Source organism: Balaenoptera borealis (assembly GCF_965194805.1).
Source record: "Balaenoptera borealis genome assembly, chromosome: 8".
NCBI lineage: Eukaryota > Metazoa > Chordata > Mammalia > Artiodactyla > Balaenopteridae > Balaenoptera > Balaenoptera borealis.
In genome coordinates, this window is record NC_138865.1 from 2,786,947 (window position 1) to 2,806,585 (window position 19,639).

Genomic DNA, 19,639 nt, shown 5'->3' on the forward strand with positions numbered 1-19,639 from the left:
TTAATTCAAAATAATCAATATACCATTGATGCAAATTTTGGGGCCGCCTGCCCTGAGCCCCAGTAGTAGACTACACACAAAAGGAAATTCATAAGAGGTTCCTAGAGTCTTAGTAAAATCTCTATTACCTCCACAGACTTGAGCAAAAATATTTACTGTCTTCTGCAATAATGTTTTTTTTTTCTCATAAAAAGAATACAGGCCCTTCCATGTAGAAAACTGGAGAAATACTTAAACGTACTAAGTGCAAAGAAGTAAAGAAAAGTAAGTAATATTTTCTTACCATAATAGGTGCTATGATTAAGTGCCTTTCTATGTGTCAAGTACTGTGTTAAGTGCTTTACAATCACAATCTTTTTTATATTTACAATAATCTTAAGAATTAGTATTATTATCCTAGGTTTACAGATGAGGAAACTGAGCCTTAGAGGTTAAGTGACTTGCCTAAGGTCACACAGCCTGTGTGTTGCAGAAAGAAGATTTTAAATCCATGTTGGTTTCGCTCCAAAACCCAGATTCTTAACCAGGAAGCTAGTTTTTAAATTTATAACTTTATGTTGTGAGAATTTCTCCATGCAGGGGAGCAAAATTTGCTACTCCAAAATGACTCTTCGGCATGAGGATTGAATTAGGCTGATTAGTTTTAAGAAATAGAAGACTCGGGAAGTTTTTCTTCTTACCTCCCTCTGAATGGCCTAAAAGAATTTAGCTACAGGGCCTGTTCCTGGAATAGAACCATCACCAGAAATATCTGCAAAGAACATGGGCCGGGTGTGGTAGGGGAACTCAGCAGAGCCCAGAGATAAGAATCCTCTCTGTCTTGCTGTCACTGTCTGGCCCAGCAGACATTTGTTTACCAAACATTTGCTTTTCTGTCTCCATGCAAATTGCCTTCCTCCTCTTTGTGGTCCAAACCACTACCCCCAGCATCCTTTTTTGTCTTTAGTTAAAGATGGTATTTAAGGTGAGTGTTTGGGCCATTTTGACGAGTGACTCAGTTTTCCTGGGTCTCTCCCATGTATACATGTTATTAAACTTTTGTGTGATTTTCTCCTGTTCGTCTGTCTCACGTCAACTTAATTTGTAGAAGAACCTAGAGGAAACTGTCTTCTTCCCCGACGCTGTAATCAAAACAGTCTGGCACAAAGATAGACATATATCAGTGGAACAGGTTAGAAAATCCAGAGATAAACCCACTCACCTATGGTCAATTAATCTATGACAAAGGAGGCAAGAATATACAATGCAGAAAAGACAGTCTCTTCAGTAAGTGGCGCTGGGAAACCTGGACAGCCACATGTAAAAGAATGAAATTAGAACATTATCTAACACCATACCCAAAAATAAACTAACAATGGATTAAAGACCTAAATGTAAGACCGGATACTATAAAACTCTTAGAGGTAAACATAGGCAGACACTCTGTGACATAAATCAAAGCAATATCTTTTGGGGTCCACCTCCTAGAGTAATGAAAATGAAAACAAAAATAAACAAATAAACAAAAGGGACCTAATTAAACTTAAAAGCTTTTGCACAGCAAAGGAAACCATAAACCAAACAAAAAGACAACCCACAGAATGGGAGAAAATATTTGCAAACAAAGTGACCGACAAGGGATTAATCTCCCAAATATACAAACAGCTCCTGCAGCTCAAGAAAAAACAACAACAACAGCAAACAACCCAATCAAAAAATGGGCAGAAGACCTAAATAGACATTTCTCCAAAGAAGATATATAGATGCCCAAGAGGCACATGAAAAGATGCTCAACATCACTAATTATTAGAGAAATGCAAATCAAAACTACAATGAGGTACCACCTCACACCAGTCAGGATGGCCATCGTTAAACAGTCTACAAATAACAGGTGTGGAGAAAAGGGAACCCTCTAAGACTGCTGGTGGGAATGTAAAGTGGTGTAGCCACTATGGAAAATAGTATGGAGGTTCTTTAAAAAACTAAAAATAGAGTTACCATATGATCCAGCAACCCCACTCCTGGGCATATATCTGGAGAAAACCTAATTTGAAAAGATACATGCACCTCAATGTTCATTGCAGCACTATTTACAATAGCCAAGACATGGAAGCAACCTAAATGTCCATCGACAGATGAATGGATAAAGAAGATGTGGTATATACACACACACACACACACACACACACATACAATGGGCTATTACTCAGCCATAAAAAAGAATGAAATAATGCCATTTGCCGCAACATGGATGGACCTAGAGATTATCATACTAAGTGAAGTAAGTCAGACAGAGAAAGATAAATATCACATGATACCCCTTATATGTGGAATTTAAAAAAAGGATACAAGTGAATTTATTTACAAAACAGAAACAGACTCACAGACTTCAAAAACAAACTTATGGTTACCAAAGGGGAAGGCAGGGGTGGGGAACGGATAAATTAGGAGTCTGGGATTGACATGTACACACTACAATATATAAAATAGATAATCAACAAGGACCTACTGTAGAGCACAAGGAACTCTACTATTATTAGGATATTATTGAGGATATTCTGTAATACCCTAAATGGGAGAAGAATCTGAAAAAGAATAGATACAGGTATATGTATACCTGAATCACTTTGCTGTACGCCTGAAACTAACACAACATTGTAAATCAACTATATGCCAATATAAAATAAATTTTTTTTTTTTAATTAAAAGCAAATAAAGTGAGAAGTCACATTCTGTTTTGTCTCAGTCATCTTTGATTGTTAGAGGGTTTCGGCTGAGCTGATCCAGGCTTTGGGTAAAGCTGGGCTCTGCCCTCTGTGAGGGACGTGGTTCCACCTCCTGGCTCTCCTTCTGTCCAGGCTCTGCAGGACTCTCCCCTCTCCGCGGAGCTGACCCCCTGGCTCCTCTCACAGCTGCCCTTCTTGGGTGGTTCTCGCCCATTCTTCTCCCGTGGCCCTACTTCGGATTTTCGCTGACATCAGCCTTTGCAAGTTTACACCCCTTGGTGTATTGAGATTCTTTCCTTCAGCAACAGATTTTTGCTGCTTGCTATGTGCCCTGTACTGTTCTAGGATCTGGGAAAAGAGCAGCAAAAACCCCTGCTTCGTGGGCCTTAGGTTCTCACGGACACAGAGGGGAAGCCACGGTGAAACGAACACGCAGCACTTTAGATACAGACGGAGCCATGAGAAAAGAAAGCTGCGAAGGGTGGCGGGAGGTGAAGGGAGAGATTTACGGTCTTAAATGCAGCGACTGGGGAGTCTTCCCTGAGAAGATGATATTTGGGTGAGGACTTGAAGCTTCCCTTACCTGTGGAGGGAGCACCGTGTGCTCCAGGGGAAGGACTTCCCAGGCCGAGGGACCAGCCCGCACAAAGGCCCTGAGCAAAATGTGCCGGCACGTGCAGGAACAAGCAGCAAGGCAGCACTGGGTCAGGGAAGTCGTGTTTTGGGGGGATTTGTGTGTCTGTGGGGAGCAGGAGAGATGAGAAGGGCACTTGAGGGACACCCGCCTTGGACACTTGGTGTGACTGAGAAACAAACCTCTCTTGTGCTGAGCCTTGAGAACTCGGGGTGGATTTGTTTAAACAGCGATTAACCTGCCCTAACTCATCGAGGAGGACCCCACCGGCAGGATGATTACTGGAAGCCTCTTGAGGGATTCATCTTTTTTTTTTTTAATTTATTTATTTTTGGCTGTGTTGGGTCTTCATTTCTGTGCGAGGGCTTTCTCTAGCTGCAGCAAGTGGGGGCCACTCTTCATCGCGGTGCGCGGGCCTCTCACTATCGTGGCCTCTCTTGTTGCGGAGCACAGGCTCCAGACGCGCAGGCTCAGTGGTTGTGGCTCACGGGCCCAGTCGCTCCGCGGCATGTGGGATCTTCCCAGACCAGGGCTCGAACCCGTGTCCCCTGCATCGGCAGGCGGATTCTTAACCAGTGCGCCACCAGGGAAGCCCCATCTCTTTTTTTTTGAGGAAACTCAGAAAGACGTAAAGGACGGAGTAACATAAAGTCATTTAAAAATAAATACGAGGGACCAGAGGAAAAAACCAAGGAGGGAAGTAAAATGGTGCAGATGCAGATCCAGAGGACTGGGAAACTGGAGTGGAATACAGCAGGGGCGTAGGAATGGAGAAGGAAGAGATGGAGTGAATTCACGGGAGCAGCTGATGGTGTAAGTGAGTCAAAGATATCGGCAGGGTCTAGGCTGCCGTTTGGAACAAAGGTGGTGCCGGCAGTGTTAGCGGGGCACACGCGGTAAAAGGGCATACAGCCCTCTTTTTGGTTAAACTCCATTGACGTTATTTAAAAACCTCTGGCAATACTGGACAGGCTGACTCCATCGTCACTCTCTCTTGAATCCACTCTTTTCCGGTTTTTTTTGTTTGTTTGTTTGGTTTTTTTTGGCCGTGCCACACGGCATGTGGGATCTCAGTTCCCCCACCAGGGATCGAACCCTTGACCCCTGCAGAGGAAGCGCAGAGTCTTAACGACTGGACCGCCAGGGAAGTCCCTGTTTAACCCTCCACTTCTCAGCATCCTTCGAAGATTCTTCTTTCTCTGACTCCCATTTAACTGTGGATGTTTCCCCAGGTGTAGACTTTAGTCCTTTTTTTTTTTTATTACTCCACACTAAAGGTTGGCAATTTTTTCTGTAAACAGCCAGATGGTAAATATTTTAGGCTTTGTGGACATACGGTCTCTGCTGTAACAATTCAACCTTGCTGCTGTAGTGTGAAAGCAGCCGCGGACGCTATGTAAACAACGGGCGTGGCTGGTCCCCGGAAAACTTTATTCAGAAAAACGGGCAGTGGGCGAGATTTGATCCGAGGGTCCAAGTTTGCTGAGCCCAGACTTACACTGTGCTCTTGGTGACGTATCAGCTCCCATCCATGTGACGATGGCTCCCATACGTACTGTATTTTCTTTAGGACAGACTGTCTCCTCAACTCCACAATCCTGTGTACTACTCGTTACTGGACACCTGCATCTAGAAACCCGCATTCCCAGTTTGGGGCTCACGTATCCCTTCCACCCCCAACAGTACCACACGTACATCCTTTTTGCTGAGCTCGGAGCGCCGTGAACCCCTCTCCCCAGGCAGCCACGTGGAGACAGGTAGGCTGTCTGTCATCTCCTCTGCTTAACTCAGCGACGTCCTCTTTGAACTCACCGCCACTCTCCATCCTTGCTCCCCTTCTACTATCCCCCAATCTGCTGCCAGAGGCATCTTTCTACCACACGATATGGTTAAGTTCCTTCCGTGGTTAAGACTTTGACTGAAGCCTCAGAATAAAACCCAAACTCCTCAGCGCGGCCTGCAAGGCCCTTCACCATCCAGCCCCTGATACTTCTGGAGCCTCGCTTCGTGTTGCCATCCGGCTGCCCACGCAGTGAAATGGTGCAGATCTCAGATCTCTCAGCCACCCTGGTGCTCCCACCGCCGGGGCTTTGCACACGCTGCATCCTGGGTCGGGAACACCTCTTCCAGGTGCCAATGACCCTCCCTGATTAGCACCCACCCCCCGTGCCCATCCTCATCAAGATGCAGCCTTGTGCCACCTCCTTCTAGAAAACTTCCACGAGATCTTGTTAGGGGCAGGTCCAGATTTTGGGGGCCATGAAACTTATACCATGTCATTTTTGTCTCTATGACCAAAAAATACAAAAATATGTTTTGTTTTTTTCAAAATTTACAACGTATAACCATGTGAGTACATTACCAGGGTCCCGGGAGGGGTCTGTGCAATTGAGGAGCCTGGAGATTGCATCTGGGAATCTGCCCCGACCTGCCCCATGCGGGGCTTCCTTATACCCTGGACCCGGCGCCACCACAGAACCCAGCAGACGGCACTGAATCCAAGGTCTGCTCATTTCTCTGTGCTCCACGCTGGACCGTAAACTCCGCAAGGACCAGCACTGTGTGCCAGCACGCGGCAGGTCTCCAATAATTGCTAGTACAGTGAATGGCAGCATGAATGACTGTATGCCAGGTCTGCAGAGACAGGTGCAGCCTGCCCTGACTTCAGGTTGTGTACAACATGGGCGTGAGGGGAGGGGCAGGGTCAAGGAGGTGACCTCTGGCGGAGAGAGTTGTCCAGGGTACAAAATCCTCTGCCTGTTCCTGTTGAGAATTTCACAATTCTCAGCATGTGGTGAATGTACATTGTTTCCTAAGGACTACAAGTGACTTTCCAAGAAAATGCTGTCGTCATTATAAGTCTAACTTATGTCATTGCCCCAGTAACATCACGCTTTTTCAAGACTGCATCTGAATGTGGGGAAAGAGGTGAGAAGTGCTGGCACCTGGCCAGGAGACTTGGTCACAACACAGAAATACAGCATCTAGTAAAAGATGATAAACTGACAGACTTGAGAAGAGAAAACGAAGAGAAATAAACTTCGCTATGTGTCTTCTCCTCAACTAATATGACATTATAGAATTATTTAAAGAATGGGAAATGCTGGAAACACGGAAGCATTGCAACTATAATTAAATTATATGTCGTATAGTATTGGATCGAGATGTAGAAAACATGCCTCTAATGTCAAATGACAAATGGCCTGCTCCGTGGCTGTCAGATGTGAAGTGCATCTTATAAGTCAGGAATAAAGAGGCGATGCCTCAAGGCAGTTAGTAGACCTATAAAGTGGGGATCTCGGGGCTGAGCTTCTCATCTCTTCTCTACATACACATTTCCCCAAAAGCTTGTGGGTTTAAAACCCCTTAATATTTAATATTCTAATGACTCCCAAACTAATACCTGTTGACATAACTTTTTCACTGGGCTTTAGACAAGGATACACAGCTGTCTACTTAACATGTCCACTTGGATAAGGAACATGCATTTCAAACTCTGTGTGTTCCCCACAGAATCTCCGATTTCCCCCACCCCATCCCATTTCAACAGATGGCACTGCCGTTCAGCCAATTACTCCAGCCCCAAACCAGGGAGGGATCCTTGGTTTCTTTCTTTCCCTCACTCCCCGCAATCAATCCATCATCAAGTTCTATGAGTTCTACCTTCAAAATACATCTCATGTCTGTACCACCATTAGCAACTGCTTAGATGTGCGCACCCAACTATGAACTGCTGCCATGTTTTCACCCTTGTCCCTGCAACGCAGCTTCTACAGAGCTCTACGGAGCGGAGAGATCTTTTAAAAGTGTAAGTCAGACCATGGCCCTCCCACTGCTACTTACAGCTCTCCTGACCACGGTGGCCTGGGGGAGTCACAGCAGCCTCGCCCGCCTCTGCGACTGCATCTCCTGCCTCTGCCCCCTCTGGCTCTCCTGCCTCGTGGGTCACACCAGGCCATGTCCAGTCTGGGGTTTCTATACTAGCAGTTTCCCTCCCTCACATCTTCAAGTGTTTGCATATTATGACTTAGGTCTGATTCTCATTATTTAGGTCTTGGCTCAAATGGTGCCTTCTCAGAAAGGCCCTTCCTGACCAACCTAAGTAATTCCAATCATATCTTTCTTTGTTTTCTTCAAGATATTTACCACAAATTGAAATCATGTGTTCATTTTTTTTTTTTTTAAGATTTTGTTGTTGTTGATGGGGATCATTTTTAAAGTCTTTATTGAATTTGTTACAATATTGCTTCTGTTTTATGCTTTGGTTTTTTGGCTGCGAGGCATGTGGGATCTTAGCTCCACAACCAGGGATTTAACCTGCATCCCCTGCATTGGAAGGCGAAGTCTTAACCACTGGACCACCAGGGAAGTCCCCCATTTATTTGTTTTATGCCTAACAATCCCCACTGAATTGTGAGCTCCAGAGGGTGAGTTCTCTGTCATTCACCATTTACACCCAGAGCCTGGAGTAGTGCCTGACTCATGGTGCGAGCTCATCAAAACTATTTGTTCAATGAATGAATGAATGAATGAATGATCTGCCTACTCTGAGCATGACCTTTGTACTAGGGCCTGGCTCTTTATGCTAATGGAAGGAATGAGACATTTTGCCAGCTGTACCTCCATGGGAGGGTCAGGTGGGTAGCGTGGAAAAGGCAGACCTGTGTTCTGAGACGTGTCTCTGAACGATGGGTGACCTTGCACAAGCCTCCCAGCCTTTCTGCCCTCAGTTTTCTAACCTATGCAATGGTAATAAATATACAGGCTGCTAGAGTTTTTCAGTAACATTTATAGAATTCAAGTCCAGCTGATATTTGTAGAACTTCTATGTGTAATTTATGAGTAAATAGCATATAATGATAGCAAAGAATATATACAAGTATAGCTATAAATACATATATATTATTGCTCAGAAGAATGGTTAGTTCCTTATGGGTTACCTTTCTAGCAAGAAGCAGAGTCCTTAACAGCCTTATTTAATTGATGTTAATTGGTATTAATAGGGTAAATTTACAGAACTCACATTTTAAAAAAAATGACCTCCTCTTAGAGTGTTGACCCTGGGAGTTTTAAGAAGAACCATCAAGCTTGCTATTCAAGAAGTCCCTGCCACCTGTGACTAACAAACAGACCAAGGAGAAAGGGGTTGAGGGACCCCTTCAAAGTACTCAAATCCCTCAAATGTCGGTCAATCAACGGAACCCTCCAAATGAAGGCCGTTTCCACTCGGAGGCTTGTTGTACGTTTATAATCTCTTTCTCTCCCTCTTCTCTCAGAAGTGCTAATGAAATGTATTTCTCCCCCTTTTCTTTCAGGAAAGCCTGTTAGAAGCTTTTAAGATCAGTTTATCCTGCTCCAGATTTTGAGGTTATTTTTTGGCCTTTGGTCGGTAGGGTGGATCACAAAATTAGAATTTAGAGTTGGAAGGGATTTGATACCATGTAGTTCAAACTACTTTGTGCATCTTTCTCACAGATTAAAAAAAAAAATTGTGCTGTCAATTTTTAATACTGTTTTCAAGTCTTTGAAAGAAAGAATTTTGCTTTTCATAATTATAGGCCAGAACCAGCAGCATTCCAGGCTGTGAACTCTGAGGGTGGGATGGTTTCATTTGTTTTATAAGCCCAGTGTCTGGCATGGCTCCCACAAGAAATGCTTGAAGAATGAATCATTCCTGATATGTCACTTTGCTAACTAGACGAGCTTGTCAACATTTAATTGCTTACATTCAAAAAGACAGATGCACCGCAATGTTCATGGCAGCACTATTTACAATAGCCAAGACATGGAAACAATCTATCATCTGTCTGACATGGACAGACAACAATCTGTCCATCAACAGATGAATGGATAAAGAACATGTGGTCCATATATACAATGGAGTACTACTCAGCCACAGAAAAGAATGAAATAATGCCATTTGCAGCAACATGGGTGGACCTAGAGATTATCGTACTAAGCGAAGCAAGTCAGACAGAGAAACACAAATATCATATATCGTTTATATGTGGAATCTAAGACAATGATACAAATGAACTTATTTATAAAACAGAAATGGACTCACAGACTTAGAAAACAAACTTATGGTTACCAAAGGTGGGGAGGTGAGGGATAAGTTAGGAGTTTGGGATTAACATATACACACTACTATATATAAACTAGATAATCAACAAGGACCTACTGTACAGCACAGGGAACTCTACTCAACACTGTGTAATAACTTATATGGGAAAAGAATCTGAAAAAGGATACATGTATATGTATAACTAAATCACTTTGCTGTACACCTGAAACTAACACAACATTGTAAATCAACTATACTCCAATATAAAGAAATTAAGAAAACATTTAATTGCTTACAACAAAATAAAGGGATAAAGGCATGGATAATCTAAAATAACAGGTAATTCAAGAATGATTTTATCAGATTTAGGAAATGAGTGAGAGGCCCCCCAAATAAGTCTAAACTTTTTCACAGAATTTCCTGTTTTCCACACTATGTTACTAAATTAATATCTCCGTCGGTGGTTGATGCTTAATTGTGCGATAGGAACATAAAAGCCCTGAACTTCTCAGATAATTCACAGAGCAGAAAATCGATTTTAGGACCAAAAAGAGAAATCAGAGTGTCAATAATTATTACCATCTCACTGACTTCACCTTCCACAGAACTCAGTTGGGATGGCATTGTCACACGTCCACATTCTACACGTGCAGACCTCTGTTACATGGCTCCACATTTTGTATCATATGCGTCTATAAAACCACCAGATCATTCGTGATGAAACCTACAGCACAGAGAGGTTCAGTAACCAGCACAAGGCCAAACAGCTAGTTAGGTGGCAAAGCCAGAACTCTCAACCAGGTCAGGCCCTCTTCACTCTGCCTCACTGGTTCTGCCTGACAAGTCACAGAGCTGAAGGGATTTGAAGGTGACTTAATCGTATGACTTTGTGCCACTGATGAGGACCCTGGGGCCAGAGAGACGGGGACACGGCCCTCAGGCACACACAGCTGGTGCGTGGCAGCCTCCTGACCATGGACTTTCACGCCTCCTGGAATTGAACGGGGTCCGAGCTAAGGAAATGGAAGTGCAGGTCCCAGAAATGACGTGGGAAAACACCCCCCACTTTGTTTCCTGACGTACGAGCAGCAAAGGAGTCACAGCGTATTTGCATTTCAGAAATCTCTCTCTAGCACAGCTGGAGGATGGATTTGAGAGGATCCAACCGTGAGGAATGAGGAGGGCAGTTCCTCAGACGGCAGTGGTAATGGGGGTGCTGCAGAGACAGGATAACATGTGGCTTCAGCAAGTGCAGGCGACAGGTGGCGGCTGGCAGACCTGGGATTAGGATCCCGCGTCCCCCCGGCTGTGCACAGCGGCATCGCAGTTGTGGCTTATTGGGTGTCGCGTCCTCCCAGGTGCACGGGGCACTCTGTCCACCCTGCTCACGGTTACAGCTTTAGTGCTCGGCACGCTGCGGGCACACAGGAAGCCCTTACGTACTGTTCAGCGGATTAAATGAACATTTCACTCTTCCGACATGGCTGGGGAGAGAGGCAGTCTGTGAATGGATAGTTAAATCTTTAGTGTTAAAGCTGTATCTTTATGGGATGATAGTTAAAAATACAGTATTCAAATTCAGCGTCTTACAAACAACACATTGACCATTCATTTCCTTTTCCTAGATGATTGTCACATATCCAGGTGTTCGGGTGCTCCATTTTCTTGAGTTGTCAGATCCTTGAGAGCAGCAAAATGCTGTATGTGTCAGATAAACCAAGATAAAGCTACTCCAGTAAGCCTGCTGCCAACCTCCCACTTAAGAATGGGAGGTCTTATGATTCCAGCAGCCTTGGAAGGAAGAGACATAAAGAAATGTTTTGGAAGCCTGCAGACTTAAGGCTCATTTTAAGAATAATTCTAAGGAGCAGAGACGTCAAACATTTAGGTTTGATAGACAGTCTTCAGCAATTCTGGGCAATTCAAAAGAGGTGCAGAGGAAAAGCTGGTTCTTGTTCTCAGTTGCAATATTAATAGATTCTTATCTGAAATATATTTTTTGCTATTATATAATCTGTGGCCTGAAAACAGATTGAATGATGCTGGCAAGAGTAATTTACAAGATGAAAACAAGGGAAAGGACAAGAAATATTGATCAAAGAGAAAATGTTACAAATAAAAGGCTTTTCCTGAATTAAGAAAAAAAGATGGCATTTGAACTGAACAACCAACCAATAACTTGGACGGTTAGCAAACCTCTTAATTTCCACTGCATTAGATACTTAAATTGATCTTGGGAAAATGTTGTTATCTGCTCAGGCATTTATGGTAATTTAATTGTTCCTTATCATATGCTCAACAGTATTTTAGAAATTGTAGCTATTACAGAAAATTCATTTTATCTCTTCAACTTGAGCCAAGAACAGGTTTATTTTATTTTTTGAAACATTAAAGTTATAATGTGTTATAACTAACAGCAGGTGTCACCAAAACGTCTATAAATAATAAAGGCTGGAGAGCATGTAGAAAGAAATCCTAGTGCACTGCTGGTGGGAATGGAAATTGGTGCAGTCACGGTGGAGAACAGTATGGAGGTCTCTCAAAAAAAAAAAACAAAACCTGAGCTACCATATAATCCTACAATTCCACTCCTGGGTATATATCCGAAAAAGACAAAAACACTAACTCAAAAAGACACATGCACCCCAGTGTTCATAGCAGCATTATTTACAAGAGCCAAGACATGGAAGCAATGAAATATTACTCAGCCATAAATAAAGAAGAATGAAATAATGCCATTTGCAGCAACATGGATGGGCCTGGAGGGCATTATGTTAAGTGAAATAAGTCAGACAAAGATAAATACTGTATGATACCACTTATACGTGGAATCTAAACATACAACAAACTGGTGAATATAACAAAAAAGAAGCAGACTCACAGATATAGAGAACAAACTAGCAGTTACCAGTGGGGAGAAGGAAAGGGGGAGGGACAATGTAGGGGTGGGAATTAAGAGTATAAACTACTGGGTGTAAGATGGGCTCAAGGATGTATTCTACAACACGGGGAATATAGCCAATATTTTGTAATAACTGTAAGTAGAAAGATACCTTTAAAAATTGTATAAAAATAAAAAATTAAAAGTCAGCACTTCCGGAAAAAAAAAAAAATTAACAGCAGAGCTAAAGGTGAACCAGAAGAAGGGAAGCAAGTGTAGGGTTAGGAAACCTACTGCACGTCCCTGACATCACGCAGGACTGATTGCACCTGCCCCATCTCGGACTGAAGGTTGCAGTCTGATGTTTAAAGACTCTGAAGGGAGAAATCTGCCCTGTTTCCACAGTGTTTTCAATGATTACATGAGCCAGTGAGGGGTTATCGGAGTAAAGCAGAGGGTAACCTCAGGTTTCTCTCATTCCCTCCCTGCCTTAGTCCGTTCGGGCTGCTGTAACAGACCACCGTAGACGGGGTGGCTTAGAAGCAACAGAAATCTATTTCTCACGGTCTGGAGGCTGGAGGTCCAAGGCCGAGGTACCAGCAGATTAGTTCCAGCCTTCTGCGTGAGACTGCCATCCATGAGCGCTCCACTCATGACCTCCCAAAGGCTCCACTGACAAATGCCGTCACATTAGGGATCATATGGATTTTGAGGAGACAAACATTCAGGCTATGGCACTCCCATGATCAAGAAGGGCGTGCATGAGTCTGTGTGAGTGTGTCTGAGAGTACGTGTGTGGTTTTAACTCAGACCAATGCTCCTGTCCAATAATGAGAGTAACTGAGGCATGACTGAATTATGATTAAAGTTCCACACTGCAGAGTTGCCATTAACAAAGTCTGAAATCACAACCAGGACTTGGAATTCTGTAGAGTGAATACATTAAAACTGCCCTCATGGGTGAGGATGCATGGATACCTTTTATAGGAATGATCACTGGCAATTGCTATGGGCTTGATGCCATTCTGTGCAATTAACGTGCATCCCACTTAATTCTTACAAGAGCCCTAATGAAGTTGGTATCACCTGCCCGCTACAGATTAAAAAAAAACAAACAACTGCAGCAAAGATCAGTTATTAATAACCTTCTGAGACATACTGTGAGTAAAGCCAGGTATGAACCTGGACAAACTGGCTTCAGAGTTTTTAGATTCTGAACCACTGTACTGTCTACCCCCCCAGAACGTTTCTATGAATTAAACCAAGAGCACTCTAGAGACAACAGTGGGTAGAGCACAAAAAAGGTGTCATGGTTACTTGGTCACTCTCCTAGGATCCAGATGTAAGTCTTTAACCAGCTAGAGGGGCGGCTCGCTGACTTTGAGCGTTTTCATAGAACTGACGGCAGGTGAGAAAGACGCTGGCCCCGGGGAAGCCTCCAGGGTTTACTAAGCAGAGGGGAGAGCCCCCTCTCTTTCTTTACTGGTGATGGGCTTTACCACGTATTATGATTCTAGGACCACCGTGGGGGAACAAAACATCACCAAAACGGCTATTTCTATCTTTGTTCTTAGTTGAGAAAATGCATTTTATAATGTGCAAGATTGGGTTGACTTTGCTAACCCAGCTGTGAAGTTTAAAATATGATCATTATATCATTTTTTATGTTGCAGCTCACATGTGGAAAGCAATTTTCCAGTTTTCAGTTCTGAAAAACAGTATATTTCATCCGTCATTTAGATACTCTGGTGCTTTTTCCCCCTTCTCTGTTCTTAAAGTCCGCTTTTTGAGACTGCTCCTGAATGGAGGTAATTCATGCTTATAAACACCATTTGAATCGTGAGCATCACAGATGTGAAGCCATGTCTTGGGGACCGGGTAATCACGCGTGTTCAGGTGGGCCCCTGACAGGGAGCGCAGGCTTCCTGCGGCAGCACTGATCCCAAGGCTATTTGATTACACAGAGCCGCTTTATTTCTGGCCCATGATAACTGATCATGAACATATCCAGAGGTAAGATAACAGTTCGTAATGAAACGATTTAAATAGTAAAGTTTGAGTCTTTGGATCCTACCTGCGATGAGGTCTCTACCTCCTATTTTGTAGTAGTTCTTATAAGAAAACGTCTTGTTTTTAAAGTGGATCCAGAACATGGGTATATCCTGTTCAAAATACAGATGCTCTTATACCTGGACAAAACTATAATTCGAAAAGACACATGCACCCCAGTGTTCACAGCAGCACTATTCACAATAGCCAAGACTTGGAAACAACCTAAATGCCGATCAACAGATGAATGGATAAAGATGTGGTACATATATACAATGGAATATTAGTCAGCCATAAAAAAGAACGAAATATTGCCATTTGCAGCAACATGGATGGACCTAGAGATTATCCTACTAAGTGAAGTAAGCCAGACAGAGAAAGATGAATACCATATGATATCACGTATAGTGTGGAATCTAAAATATGACACAAATGAACTTACTTACAAAACAGAAATGGACTCACAGACACAGAGAACAGACTTGTGGTTGCCAAGGAGGGGGAAGGAAAGGAGAAGGAAGGACTGGGTATTTGGGGTTAGTAGATGCAAGCTATTATATATAGGATGGATAAACAACAAGGTCCTGCTGTAGAGCACAGGAGACTATATTCAATATCCTGGGATAAACCCTAATAGAAAAGAACATTAAAAAAGAGAATGTATCTATGTGTATAACTGAGTCACTTTGCTGTACAGCAGAAATTAGCACAACACTGTAAATCAACTATACTTCAATAAAAAAATAAAATAAAATACAGATGCCCTATTTGTAAGCCATTTTCTTGTTCTGACATTGAAAGGCACTTGCAAAAATGACAATCTTCTTATCTTTTACAGTCAGTGAAAGGGGTTTTCAATTAGTTAATATAATATTCTGGTTAATATTTACTCCATGTTTTAAGTGTGGTTTAATATTTTTAACGAACAATCACTGATCGTTCCATAGTCTATACTCTGTTGAAGGAACACTTATATCTGTTTTCTGGTGTTCCCGTCGACGTGCGGGAAGATCCACTCAGTACAGAACTGGCTTCTCCCCAGCCTCTCAGTCACTCTCCCCGGGAGAGAAGGATTTAATCCGTTTAGTGCGCTTAGGCAGAGACGCCGGGCACCTGTAACCCCTCCCTCCACTTGCCTGCTTCGGGGACAGAGCTGCCCCCGAGCCAACGCTCCCCTCGGCTCCTCCACGCCGTCAGGACAAGCCTCGGGTGCAGGGCCGTCTGATTCCTTCTAGGGTTTGGTCCTAGGACGTCCATTTGCTGCAGATGTAATCTGTCCACCAGCCGAGGCTTGATCAGTAAGACACGGGAGACTGTGTCTTACTGACTCTTCTGTCTTGTTTCCCGATTGGATCAGGACTCATTGTGGAGGGGAGTCCCGAGCATCTCTGCGCCAGCGGCCCGAGCCTCGTGACGTGAGCCAGGGCAAGCCACCACGTGGGGCGTGGTGTCTGGCGTGGCAGTGCCATCAGCGCTGGGGATTCTGTGCTAAGTGCAGATGCTCCCTGTGGGGAGCCGGGAAGCTTTGGGCGGCTCTGTCCACAGGCAGGGAGCTGCTTCTAAACTGCGATCCTGTTTCTCTAGAGGCAGAGGTGGGTCCCCAGGGCTGAAGCTGAGGTGTGGGCCTTCAGCAAATCCGAGGGGTCTCAGAGGGCAGAGCGAGGAGGGTGCAGTGTTTATGCTAAGCGGGCAAGGCTGAGGCCGGCGTTGATTTCAGGGAGGGGTCCTCCCCTATGGCCTTTAGCGATTAGGGAGCAAACAATATTTGCCTTTTGAAAACAGATGCACCTGGTTTTAGCAGGGGCTCAAGAGCACTGGTGAGATCCCACCTGTACCCACGTGCCAGGCTAGGTAGGCAGCATGGGGCGGTTGCCTCAGTGTCTATTCTGTCCTTGGGTTGTTCCGGCTGCCTTCACAGCCCAGGGCGGGTACGGCCCATCCTGAACTCGTGTGGCTTGTCCATAGCCAGAGGAGCCCAACACCAAGGGCATATACTGTTCGATTCCGCTCATCTGATGCTCCAGAACCAGGCATAACTAATTTATGATGATAGATATCAGAATATTTGGTCTCTTTAGGGGGTCACCGACTGAATCGGAGCTCAGGGGGGCCTCTGGGTGCTGGAAAGTTTGACACCTTGATCTCGGTATTGGCTACTCAGCCATATACATGATAAAAATTCACTGATGTGCCTGCTTAAAAGCTGTGCACTTTATTATACTTCTATTTTAAAAGAAAGCATCTATCTGAACATGGATCACACAGAGGACCTAACAGTGCAAACAACTTAGCTGCACGTTCCTTGCATGTGCCCCGTCGGTCCCTTAATTCTCACAGGCTACACAGCCTGTTGTGGGAAAGATCCTGTCAGATCTATAACACCTTACTGTTTCCAAGTTTACTTTTATTTAAAAAATTTTTTTTTAATTTTTAATGATTTTGTAAAATTGAAGTGTAGTTAATTTACAATGCTGTGTTAGTTTCAGGTGTATAGCAAAGTGAATATACATATATATATATACACATATATGTGTATATATGTATTCTTTTTCAGATTCAATTATAGGTTATTACAGGATATTGAATATAGTTCCCTGTGCTATACAGTAGGTCCTTGTTGTTTATCTATCTTATGTATTGTAGTCTGTATATGTTAATCCCAAACTCCTAATTTATCTCTCCACTGAGATTTTTTTTTAATTTTTTATTTATTTTTTTAACATCTTTATTGGAGTATAATTGCTTTACAATGGTGTGTCAGTTTCTGCTTTATAACACAGTGAATCAGCTATACATATACATATATCCCCATATCCCCTCCCTCTTGCGTCTTCCTCCCACCCTCCCTATCCCACCCCTCTAGGTGGTCACAAAGCACCGAGCTGATCTCCCTGTGCTATGCGGCTGCTTCCCACTAGCTACCTATTTTACATTTGGTAGTGTATATATGTCCATGCCACTCTCTCACTTCATCCCAGCTTCCCCTTCCCCCTCCCTGTGTCCTCAAGTCCACTCTCTACGTCTGCATCTTTATTCCTGTCCTGCCCCCTAGGTTCTTCATAACCTTTTTTTTTTAGATTCCATATATATATGTTAGCATACGGTATTTGTTTTTCTCTTTCTGACTTACTTCACTCTGTATGACAGACTCTAGGTCCATCCACCTCACTACAAATAATTCAATTTCATTTCTTTTTATGGCTGAGCAATATTCCATTGTATATATGTACCACATCTTCTTTATCTATTCATCTGTCGATGGACACTTATGTTGCTTCCATGTCCTGGCTATTGTAAATAGACCTGCAATGAACATTGTGGCACATGACTCTTTTTGAATTATGGTTTTCTCAGGGTATATGCCCAGTAGTGGGATTGCTGGGTGGTATGGTAGTTCTGTTTTTAGTTTTTTAAGGAACCTCCATACTGTTCTCCATAGTGGCTGTATCAATTTACATTCCCACCAACAGTGCAAGAGGGTTCCCTTTTCTCCACACCCTCTCCAGCATTTATTGTTTCTAGATTTTTTGATGATGGCCATTCTGACCTGTGTGAGATGATACCTCATTGTAGTTTTGATTTGCATTTCTCTAATTATTAGTGATGTTGAGCATCCTTTCATGTGTTTGTTGGCAATCTATATCTTCTTTGGAGAAATGTCTATTTAGGTCTTCTGCCCATTTTTGGATTGGGTTGTTTGTTGTTTTGATATTGAGCTGCACGAGCTGCTTGTAAATTTTGGAGATTAATCCTTTGTCAGTTGCTTCATTTGCAAATGTTTTCTCCCATTCTGAGGGTTGTCCTTTCATCTTGTTTATGGTTTCCTTTGCTGTGCAAAAGCTTTTAAGTTTCATTAGGTCCCATTGGTTTATTTTTGTTTTTATTTCCATTTCTTTAGGAGGTGGGTCAAAAAGGACCTTGCCTGTGATTTATGTCATAGAGTGTTCTGCCTGTGTTTTCCTCTAAGAGTTTGATGGTGTCTGGCCTTACATTTAGGTCTTTAATCCATTTGGAGTTTGTTTTTGTGTCTGGTGTTAGGGAGTGTTCTAATTTCATTCTTTTACATGTAGCCGTGCAGTTTTCCCAGCACCGCTTACTGAAGAGGCTGGCTTTTGAGATTACTTTTAAATTTCCATTTATTTATTTATATTTGATGCCTTCCTAGTACCTCTTGGCTGCTCTGGAGACTCACCAGGTATAAGTGGTGAAAGTCAGAGGCTCGCGGGTGTGGGTGATGACCTGACGTGTTTCTCCGTGTCCACCACACCACCTGGTGAATCCAAGGCTAGTGCTCCAGGTGTCCCCTCCTCTGGCAGGATGGGTCCCAACCTAGGTCTATTTCTGCACCAGATATAAAATATATGTGCTATATTTCAAATTCCTGCACATGTACAACAATCATCTAAACCAGAGGTTGGCAAACCTTTTCTATAGAGGACCAGAGAGTGAATTTTTTGTTTGCGGGCCATATGATCTCAACTGTGCATGAAGGCAGACAGACAGATGAGATGGTAATCAGGCAATAGGAAGTGTGTGGATGAATGACCAATCAGAAATCAAGGTTTAGATTCTGGGCTTTTCCAAGCTAGCTGTGTGACTCTGAGCCACTTACTTAACCTCTCTGGATGAGGCTTCACGTAGGACTCATTCCAAGGTATCTACATTTCAAGAGGACACCTAAAGAAGGCAACATTATAACTCAATTTTCAGTGGAGCCAAACGGCACACCGATGAAGGAGTTCATAAGAGCATCTCAGATCAAGTCGTGTCAGTATCCTCACCTCGTTCATTATGATTTCCATGTGACCATAGCCACACCAAGTGATGTGAAGGGTTCTGTCAATCACATCCCAACTTTTGAAGCCGATAACAGGCTAGAGAGGGTTTTCAGGCTAAGGAGTAAGATTATTTCTTAATCTCATTTAAAATACTGTCCAGTCAAAGGATGTAAATATACATTTCCTTCCCCTCAGTGCTTCCAAGTTTTACTCAAGAATTAAATACTTGCACATGAAAATATGCTCAACATCGTTAGTCATCAGAGAAATGCAAATTAAAACCACAATGAGATCTCACCTCACACCTGTCAGAATGACTATTATCAAAAAGAACACAAGTAAGAAGTGTTGGAGAGGGTGTGGAGAAAAGGGAACCCTCCTGAACTGTTGGTGGGAGTACACATTGGTGCAGCCACTGTGGAAAACAGTATGGAGTTTCCTCAAAAAACTAAAAATGGAACTACCATATGACCCAGCAATTCCATTCCTGGGTATATGTCTGAAAAAAACCAGAAACACTTATTCGAA

General features: G+C 43.2%; 1 protein-coding gene across 2 annotated transcripts in view; it reads right to left on the reverse strand.

Moving 5' to 3' along the window:
* Positions 1 to 19,639, reverse strand: part of LOC309633369 (uncharacterized protein) — a 45,603-nt gene that overhangs the window by 17,297 nt on the left and 8,667 nt on the right. The window contains exon 5 of one of the 2 annotated variants that reach the window (XM_082402164.1): positions 7,844 to 10,904. The exons of the other annotated variant lie outside the window; for it this stretch is intronic. Coding sequence (XP_082258290.1) covers positions 10,858 to 10,904 — 47 coding nt within the window. The 3' untranslated portion in view covers positions 7,844 to 10,857. Of the gene's footprint in view, positions 1 to 7,843; positions 10,905 to 19,639 lie in introns of those variants that run through there. 2 annotated transcript variants of the gene reach the window in all.